We start from the raw sequence: 10,183 nt of genomic DNA on the forward strand, positions 1-10,183 counted from the left end.
TTACCCAGATACTCAAGAGATAACGTATGTGTGTCAATGTCAATACATACTGCCATGAAATCCTATTGCTGCAGTATAGATCTGTCTGTAGCAATTCAACAATTTGGCAGCTCAACTACAAGTGAAGAATATGAGACTACAAATTTTTTAGTTAGATGGTTATACAATTGAATTAATTTCTTATGAAATTTATATTTGGGGAACAAGATTAAAGGGGGGCTTAGCCTTCTGATTATGGCAATTTTTCATTACTAAGCCTATCTCAACCAAATATAAGACGAAGAATACACTACTAAATTTGTCAGAATAATATAACAGAAATAAATCATGCATCTGTGTGAGAAATACTAACATCGTAAGTTATTATCTCCACTACTTCAGCGTTCGCAAGTGCATGGATTGGTGAAACTAGATTACCATTCACCTGAAAAAAAAGAGCATGAGCACCCTCGTGATTAATTGTTAAATCATACTACTAATGTTTCCACAACTAACCTTTGCTGCTACCATTTTATTGCCGATTTCTGTATGGATCAGATATGCATAATCAATCACAGTGGCCCCTTTAGGCAGGTTTTTAATCTGAGAGTGAAAATATAGTTAGCCAAGTGCCAAACCCAAAGAAAAGCTATGCTCTCCAGGTTCAGTGACTACCTCGCCTTTAGGTGTAAACACGAAGACACGGCTTCCCAGAAGATCTCTGGTAATAGTATCCACAAATTCCCTAGAGCTCATGTTACCAACAAACTCTTCTTGCCATTCACGGATTGCATTCAGCCAACCAATCTATGGGAGATGACAAATAATTGGAGGATTTTTTTTAGTCAAGCGAGGTAAAAGAAATAATGTGAACTGCAATAAGCTTTAACAAACTACTGTAATTATACTAAGTAATAAAACATATACCCTCAGAGCAAAGCCTGTATTGTTAAGACAGATCACTTTCCCATCTAAATTTCTTCCACTAGATATTCCAGGACAAACAGGTCCTGAAACCACCCCTCTTCCACTGTAGTGTGCAGCAATGCCTCTTTCTGCTATCAGATCCATATCCTCTGTTCTTATCTGCAATACAGTTGGAGCATAATTTGTGTCTTAAAATCAATCTTATACTTTCTCTAGCTTAAATTGCTAAGAGTAGGGAACATTACCTGAACTTCCAAATGGAACATACTCTCATTAAGAAACGGTATCACTGTAGTATGTAGACTTTGATAGCCATTAGGCTTTGGAGTTGCAATATAATCTTTAACCTATCAGGCATAGCTGAGTTTTAGAAAAATGATAGAAGCAGAGTAAGTCAAAACGACATTGAATAACAGAGGGCGCATAACTCACAGCTTGAGGTATAGGTGTCCATATGCCATGAACAAGACCAAGGACATGGTAGCAGATCTGAATTGTATCAAACATACTTGTGCATCAGCGATAAATTGTCTGCATAAACAAGATAATACTTAGTATATAATATTACCTGTTGTGCGGTAAACAGTGGCCCAACACCATTGCAGGATTTTGGTTTTATGATGATCCGCAGCTGAACAATATAAAAACATGTTTTACTGAGACATTGATAAGATGATAAACTCAGCAGGAATAATCACCTATAAAGATATTCAGAACATCGTACCTGAGCAACCTGATTTACCTCATTTAATGAACTCTTGGATTTGAGAGCGGTTTTATAAATGCTGCAAGATGATCCAAACAATCAACAATCCACCAACAAAACAAATCTTACAGCCTATTTCAAACATGGAACCTCGTAATAATTACCTTCTAATAAGACTACACATTGTTTGATTTTTCGGTTGTAAAATGTAAATGAGAGGTCAGCTGAACAAAAGATCATGCAGCAGCAAAAACCAATTTCCTTAACTGTGCCAATAATGCGATACAGTGGCAAAACAAATTATTTTTCCTTTTTATAATAAACAGAGAAATTGTGTGGCGACTAGTATGCCCCCTCGAAATTCGTTTTTTGAAAAGAAACAGGCCATAGAACAATAAGCTAAGCACATCTATATCATATACAGAAATTGCATCACTAAGTAGACATAGAGACTCTGCAATCTAAATGCTCATCTAATAAAATAAACTTATCATAACCAAGGTAAAGTCTAAAGACATCGCTCATTTTACTATGGAGTAGCATGTTTGCTCTACCTGTAAAGTTCTTTACACACTGAGCGCACTTCTGTTTCAACACTCACAAGGTCAAGAAATTGATCCTCAGCAATTTTTTGCTTTAGGATTTTATTTGCCTGGAATTGAAAATCGCAGAAGTCAAGAAACATAATTCAACACTAAATGCAAAAACATGTTAGTGTGCAATATCAAAAGAGAGAACCTCTTCCAATTCTTGTTCATGGGCTTTGAAGATATCATCAACTCTTTTCCTTAGTTCAGCGAAATCACCAGGATTCATGTACATGAAGGACAGATACTCTAACTCAGACTGCAATGTTAAGTGTTAGTCATCAAATGGAATAACCAAACAACCAAGACTGCACAGAGTTAAGAATCAGATGGCACTGTAATATGCTTCCTTGAGATAACATAAACATTATTCACATTGCATGGATCTACAGAGTATGACACATACAAAAAAAATGCACAAGGGCACATTTTTTAACACTGTAATATACCATGTATAAACATCTGCTTTATATATAAGATAAGGGAACATATTTCTTTGGCCCCTTGACTTTGGCAGTAGGTCAATTGAAGTCCCCCAAAGCCACCATCACAGGGAACAAATATTCTGGTTTAAAAAAAACAAGGAGCTGGATGCTTGGGTTTGTAATTGAACTTGAAGGTCAACTGAGAGTCCCCCAATACATTTGTATAATCAAGTTTGCGTGAAATAAGCAAAATCTAACATTTCAACAGAGGTAAAAGCAAACATTGAAAAGTAGCAAAGTAGAATGTACTGTTCAAAAACAACATATCAGTAACATAAAAGAAGTATCACCGTAATGAAATTAGTTGGACCATGCACAACAATAATGGCTATCATTTAAGGCGATTTCATCAAAAGTACCTTTATTTGATACATCCCGAGAAGTTTTGCTAGGGGTGCAAAAACCTGCAGCGTCTCCATGGCGATAGCATACTGGAAAAGGCAGTGCTTACAATAAGATGGCACTGAGTTACAGTGAGATCTTATACCAATGAAAATAAGAACATACCTGCTTGTGCTGAGGCATATGTGTAAGAGTACGCATGTTATGCAACCTGTCTGCCAGTTTCACAATGATTACACGAACCTGCGGAAAATTATTATTTCATTTTAATGGGAAACTAGACTTCAAAATGCTGCCGCTGAAACATTCTATATGGGATAAATACCTCTTCTGTCATTGCAAGAAACATCTGTCTTAAGTCTTCAGCTTTGACATCTTGTTTTGAACTACCCTCATTTTTGCATTGAAGTTTCCCTAGCTTAGACACCTGTATTTGTGATTAAATAGGTTTATGATTGCAGTGAAAATATATTAAGATCATATAAGTTCTACAGTTAGTAGTACAATAGAAAATGTGAACAGGTGAGATGAAAAGTATACCTTTGTTTCCCCTTCAACAATACGACTTACTGTTGCCCCAAACTCATTTTGGATTGTTTCAAAAGTAACCATGTCAGTATCTTCAACAGTGTCATGCAATAAACCAGCAGCGATTGATTCCCAGTCAAGTTCCTAGTTATGTCCATAGAGTAGAGCACAGCCTGACTTCATTATGTTCATACTAGGATACTTGAGAAAAATATGCCATTACAGGTTCAATGATATACTAATACTCACGTGCTCCCCAAGAATACGAGCAACTTCAACAGGATGAATGATGAAAGGTTCCCCACTCCGGCGTTTCTGCCCATTATGTGCTTCATATGCTAACTGCATTAGACAATAAACTATCATGACACGGACTCTTGATGCATTCTCGGAGGAATCAGCCAGAATATTATTCAGAAGCACATGGAAGAGCAATATCAGATGTATTACCTCTAAAGCGTCATGTACGAAGTTCAACTCTTCAGGTTGAAGGTACGAGATAGCTGGTCTGAGACTCTGTTATGTAACAGCATTAATAGTTAACATGCAATAAAAAAATTCAACCTTGCCTCAAACAAAAACAAATATTTAGTTGCATTTCAGGAGGGATCCTTGAACATTAAATATGCCAAACCAAGAATAACAACAACCGTGCTACCAAGTCAGTGTTTACCTTGGATGCTTTCACGTTTCTAAAAATATGAAGAAAAATGTTGCTTATTTTTTTCATTATTGTAATGTAAAATGTGTCAACAAGATTAAGGAAGTGCATGTGGTGTTACAGTAGTAAGGCACCAAAAGGCTATTTGATTTTATTGTATATGGTCGGAGCCTAGTAGGACTGCTTAGGTAGCTGGAACATAGGGTCCCTGACAGCTAAGTTACGGGAGCTAGTTGACACAATGGTGAAGAGAGGTATTGATATCCTATGCGCCCAAGAAACCAAATGGAAGGGACAGAAGGCGAAGGAAGTGGAGGATACCGGCTTCAAGTTGTGGTACACGAGGACAGCTACCAATAGAAATGAAGTAGGCATCTTGATCAACAAGAGCCTCAAGTATGGACTGGTAGACGTCAAGAGGCAAGGGGACCAAATTATCATGGTCAAGCTGGTAGTCGGGGACTTAGTTCTCAATGTTATCAACACGTATGCCTCATAGGTAGGCCACAGTGAGAGCACCAAGAGGGAGTTCTGGGAAGACCTGGAGGACATGGTTAGTAGTGTACCTATTGGCGAGAAGCTCTTCATAGGAGGAGACCTCAATGGCCACATAGGTACATCTAAGACAGGTTTTGAAGGATGGGCGCCTTGGCTATGGCATCAGGAATCAAGAAGGAGAAGATGTCTTGAGCTTCGCTCTAGCCTACGACATGATCGTAGCTAACACCCTCTTTGAAAAGAGAGAATCCCATCTAGTGACTTCTAGTAGTGGTCAACACTCAAGCCAGATTGATTTCGTCCTCTCGAGAAGAGAAGACAGGCGTGCTTGCCTAGATTGTAAGGTGATACCAGAAGAGAGTGGTGTCCCTCAACATAAGCTTGTGGTGGCTGACTTCCGCTTTTGGATTCGTGCCAAGCGGGATAAGCGCGCCAAAGTCGCTAGAATGAAGTGGTGGAAGCTCAAGGGGGAGGCAGCCCAGGCTTTCAAGGAGAGGGTTATAAAAGAGTGCCCTTGGGAGGAAGGAGGTGATGCAAACAATATGTGGATGAAGATGGCAACTTGCATTCGTAAGGTGGCTTCGAGGAGTTTGGTGTGACCAGGGTAAGTAGAAGCTAAAGATACATGGTGATGGAACGACGATGTCTAGAAGGCTATTAAGGAGAAGAAAGATTGTTTCAGACACCTACACCACCTACACCTAGATAGGAGTGTAGATAACATAGAGAAGTACAAAGTGGCAAAGAAGGCTGCAAAGCGAGTTGTGGGTGAAGCAAGGAGTCTGGCATTTGAGGACCTCTACCATCGCTTAGACACGAAGGAAGGCAAAAGGGACATCTATAAGGTGGCCAAGATTAGAGACAGGATCCGTTTCGAAAAAAAAGATTAGAGAGAGGAAGACGAGGGATGTCAATCAAGTCAAATGCATCAAGATCAGATCCTGGTGAAGGACAAGGAGATCAAGCATAGATGGTGTTAGCACTTCAACAAGTTGCTCAATGGAGAGAATGAGAGCTCTACCACTGAGCTGGATGACTCCTTTGATGATACCAGCAAGCGTTTTGTGCGTCGAATCCAGGAATCTAAGATCAGGGAGGCTTTAAAGGAGGCAAGGCGATGGGCCCTGATTGTATCCCCATTCATGTGTGGAGAGGCCTCGGAGACACAACGATAGGATGGCCAACTAAGCTTTTCAACATCATTTTTCAAGTAAACAAGATGCCATAAGAATGGATACGAAGTATATTAGTACCAATCTTCAAGAAGACAAGAACAATGAAGAAGTTGTACTAATTACCATGGAATTAAGCTGACGACCAAACAATGAAGCTACGAGAGAGTCATTGAGCACCGCTTAAGAGGAATGACAAGCGTGACCAAAAATCAGTTTGGTTTCATGCCTTGGAGGTCAACCATGGAAGCCATTTTCTTGGTACGACAACTTATGGAGAGATAAAAGGAGAAAAAGAAGGACCTACATATGGTGTTCATTGACTTGGAGAAGGCCTACAGCAAGATACCACGGAATGTAATGAGGTGGGCGTGGGCCCTGGAGAAACACAAAGTCCCAACAAAGTACATTACCCTCGTCAAGGACATGTATGATAATGTTGTGACAAGTGTTCAAACAAGTGATGGCGACAGTGATGAGTGATGACTTCCCGATTAAAATAGGACCGCACCAAGGGTCAGCTTTGAGCCCTTATCATTTTGCCTTGGTGATGGATGAGGTCACAAGGGATATATAAGGAGATATCCCATGGTGTATGCTCTTTTAGGATGATGTGGCGCTAGTCAACGATAGTCAAACAAGGGTTAATAGAAAGTTTGAGCTATGGAGACAAACTTTGGAATCGAAAGGTTTTAAGCTTAGTAGAACTAATTGAGTAAATGAGGTTCGGTTTCGGTACTACTAGGCACGAGGAGAAGGATAGCCTTGATGGGCAAGTGGTACCTCAGAAAGAGACCTTTCGATATTTGGGGTCAATGTTGCAGAAGGATGGTGATATCGATGAAGATGTGAGCCATCGAATCAAAGCCGAATGGATGAAGTGGCTCCAAACTTCTGGCGTTCTCTATAACAAGAGAGTGCCACAAAAGCTAAAAGGCAGGTTCTATAGGAAGGCAATTCGACCCTCAGTGTTGTATGGCGCTAAGTGTTGGCCGACTAAAAGGCGACATGTTCAACAGTTGGGTGTAGCGGAAATGCTCATGTTAAGACGGATGTGTGGCCACACAAGGAAGAATCGGGTCCGGAATGATGATATACATGATAGAGTTGGGGTCTGATTGAAGCGAAACTTGTCGAACATTGTCCGAAATGGTTTGGGCGTACACAGGGCAGGCTCCTAAAGTTCCGGTGCATGGCGGACAGTTAAAGCATGCTGATAATGTCAAGAGAGGTCAGGGTAGACCAAACTTAACATGGGAGGAGTCCGTAAAGAGAGATCTGAAGGGAGTGGAATATCACCAAAGAACTAGCCATGGACAGGGTGCGTGGAAGTTAGCTATCCACGTGCCAGAACCATGAGTTAGTTTCGAGATCTTATGGGTTTCAGCTCTAGCCTACCCCAACTTGTTTGGGACTAAAGGCTTTGTTGTTGCTGCTGTTGTATAGGCTGGGATACTTGCGAAACAACAAGAGAAATGACAACAAACATTATATTCATTAACATACTATCATGAAATGGTCATAAAGCTAGTGAGCAAATAAAATGTTGATAGAGCAAAGCAATTAACCATAATCTTAAGCTGGTTTTAGAATAAGAGGCATGTGAACATGACTAGTACAAACTAATACACCAAAAATGAGCAAAGAGTGTTGAGCTTTTTGGTTTGTTAGCACACCTCCCACAACGTTTCTGGAGAAACAAGGTCAAACGGTCCTGACGAATAGCAGGAAACCCTCCACATTGATTTCACAGGAGTTGACCAATATCTGTTTTTTTTTTCCGAGGAAACAAAACTAGCTGATGAACCATGGCCCAACATTCCTTTGTTGATGTCTTCTGCCCAGGTGATGTGCAGTAACTGGAAATAAAAGGCGATAACTATTAAGGAAAGAATCATTATAATATTTCAAATGCAACCAATGCGCACAGTGACCAACTATCGGTATGAGAAGTCAGATACTCGCAAAATTAACTACTTCAGTATTAGTATCAGCACCATTGGATGTCAGCCAGTGTCTAGATGCTTTGTCTTTAGTTTATGGTAGCTAAGAAGTAAGAACATGCTCTTCTGGATAGACATGTGCCTTAGATTTTGCTGTTGTTGGGTGATCTCGATGTATGAACCTTTCCACTCGTTCAGATTATCTTGAATTTTAACTCTTTCACTGCGGTCTAAATGAAACAAGAGATTAGCCTGATTGCTCTAAGGAATAACAATTCCTCCGTCATGCTACCAATCTGTTTCTCACTTTAGAATATGCGAGATCAAACTTCTAAAATTCCACACCTAAAATACACAAAAGTACTCGGTCTGACAACACAAAAGCTAATTAGTACTCCCTCTGTCCCAAAATTCTTGTCTTAGATTTGTCTAGATACGGATGTATCTAATACTAAAACGTGACTGATACATCCGTATTTAGACAAATCTAAGACAAGAATTTTGGGACGGAGGGAGTATATTTCAAGCAAATTTAGTTCCATAATGTTATCATATAAACACCATGAATATGTTATGTTAAAGTCAGTAGTCAAAAGATGAAAATCTGACGTGTGTCAATTTCTGAAAAGATGTCCACTTGCAATAGAATGGACACTCTTATCTTGTGAACAAGATGGGAGAGCTAAGAAAATAATAGTGGGGTGGCAGGCATTAAGCCTGTATGAGTACATACAATCTGTATGCCAATGGTGGACAATCCAAAGGGCATAGTGCATACAAGAGATTACAGGTTGTGAAATTGACAAGGTGATTACAGAACACATATTTCCATAACGCAAGTCATTTTGAATACATTAGCAGCAATTGATCCTAAATGAGTTTGCTGATGGAGACTAGATGTACATGATAATGGAACACATAAGGAAATAACCTGTCATACAAATGGGATTTAATTTTTTTCCCTTGAGACAAGGTACTTCACAATGGCCCTTGACCCAAAGGCTAGAGGTATCAACCTTGGTTTTGATATTTCGGATCAGTAATTTCACTAATTCCACCAAAATGGGGTAAACCACTAATATCCATTGCCACTCGATTATTAAAAACCTAAAGTAGCAGAGATACCGAATTATTATCAACAGCACAGCTATATAGCAGAATCTCTAACGGGTAGGAGCAACACACCGTGTTGTTGTTACTCTGCCGTGGGCGACCTCGCCGCCTCCCGCCGCCTACGGCTTCAGCGTGGCTACAGGAGGAGCACTGCGTGGTGCTGGCAAGCGCGCCGGTGAGCGCGCGTGGAGCGTTCCAGGCGCAGGAGAGCACGCTGCATTCGTAGGGCCTCCCAGCTCCTCCGCCCCCCTTCCACAAGGCCCTGCACGAGCTCGCGCACTCCAGCGACGACGCTACACGACATGAACAAAACAAAAATCAGGCTCCAAAAGCAGAATTTCTCCCCCAAAAAACCTAGGCGGGGCAAGAGGAGAGGCTTAACCGAATTGCAGGTTTAACGAGGAGAGAGCCTACCAGACAGAGCGGCCGTCGGGGGTTGCATGGCGCGGCGGCGGCCAGTCTCATCGGCGGCGCCGCGGCCGGCGAAAGGGGGCCCTCTTCGTGGACCCGGGCTCCGGCAGGGCGCGAATTGGGCGAAACTCGGCGAGCGGTGGAGATCGAGAGGGGGTTTGCCGGTGGGGAGGAGGAGGAGGGAGGAGGCGAGACGGGGAAGAAGAAGGGATAACAGGGGACGGAGGCCACACAAAGGCCGCGGCCGTGGTGAAGTAAAATAGGGCTGTCTGTGCGAGAGGGCTGGGTTGGAGGCTGGAGCTTTACCTCTGCCAGTCTCAGATTCTACTTTCGATTTCCCTATGATTTCTTTTCTATTTTGTTCTTGGGGGTTTCTGATGATTTTTTCTGGTTTCGCGGCAGGAATGGCGTGGATCACTGGATCGTAATGCTTCCCTCTCCACTAGTAAGTGCTCGTGGCCTCGACTTTCCGCTCCTCTTGGTATAAAAAGGTGATTCTGGTTGTGCGCAAGGAATTCATCGGAGTTCTCTTTCGTGCGTGTTATAGTCGTGAACATTGATGGCGGGCAGAGTGATGAAGTGCGTGTAGTGCACGTCTAGCTCGTGAGTGCTGTGGTATGACATGTACAATGCATAGCCTTAAGGTGATGCCTCGCATGCCATATAGGATCGGATATGACGTAAAGTAGGTTCGGATAGGGAAGCGGGATCCTCTCCAGAAGGCGGGTGCTTGAAAAGAAAAAGTGTGGTCCGGTGACAAAAGTTGAAGAGGTTGAAGTGAAAAGTAGAGATGCATGTGTACTAGAGTCTTTATTTTTATTTTTTAATGAG

At 41.5% G+C, this 10,183-nt stretch overlaps 1 protein-coding gene across 1 annotated transcript in view; it reads right to left on the reverse strand.

Moving 5' to 3' along the window:
- LOC119292681 (putative GTP diphosphokinase RSH1, chloroplastic) overlaps positions 1-9,656 on the reverse strand; it is a 12,013-nt gene extending 2,357 nt beyond the window's left edge. Inside the window, exons 1-20 of the mRNA XM_037571430.1 lie at positions 9,356-9,656; positions 9,014-9,234; positions 7,562-7,744; positions 4,005-4,070; positions 3,804-3,896; positions 3,567-3,698; positions 3,352-3,453; positions 3,192-3,269; positions 3,044-3,115; positions 2,351-2,458; positions 2,167-2,264; positions 1,631-1,691; positions 1,475-1,537; positions 1,339-1,395; positions 1,152-1,253; positions 907-1,065; positions 655-786; positions 496-582; positions 353-424; positions 5-115 (exon numbers count right to left, since the gene is read on the reverse strand). Of these exons, the coding sequence (XP_037427327.1) occupies positions 5-115; positions 353-424; positions 496-582; positions 655-786; positions 907-1,065; positions 1,152-1,253; positions 1,339-1,395; positions 1,475-1,537; positions 1,631-1,691; positions 2,167-2,264; positions 2,351-2,458; positions 3,044-3,115; positions 3,192-3,269; positions 3,352-3,453; positions 3,567-3,698; positions 3,804-3,896; positions 4,005-4,070; positions 7,562-7,744; positions 9,014-9,234; positions 9,356-9,383 (2,025 nt within the window). The 5' untranslated portion in view covers positions 9,384-9,656. The remainder of the gene's footprint in view (positions 1-4; positions 116-352; positions 425-495; positions 583-654; positions 787-906; positions 1,066-1,151; positions 1,254-1,338; positions 1,396-1,474; positions 1,538-1,630; positions 1,692-2,166; positions 2,265-2,350; positions 2,459-3,043; positions 3,116-3,191; positions 3,270-3,351; positions 3,454-3,566; positions 3,699-3,803; positions 3,897-4,004; positions 4,071-7,561; positions 7,745-9,013; positions 9,235-9,355) is intronic.
- Positions 9,657-10,183: the final 527 nt, after the last annotated feature.

Source organism: Triticum dicoccoides, chromosome 4B (genome assembly GCF_002162155.2).
Source record: "Triticum dicoccoides isolate Atlit2015 ecotype Zavitan chromosome 4B, WEW_v2.0, whole genome shotgun sequence".
In the NCBI taxonomy this organism is placed as follows: Eukaryota; Viridiplantae; Streptophyta; class Magnoliopsida; order Poales; family Poaceae; genus Triticum; species Triticum dicoccoides.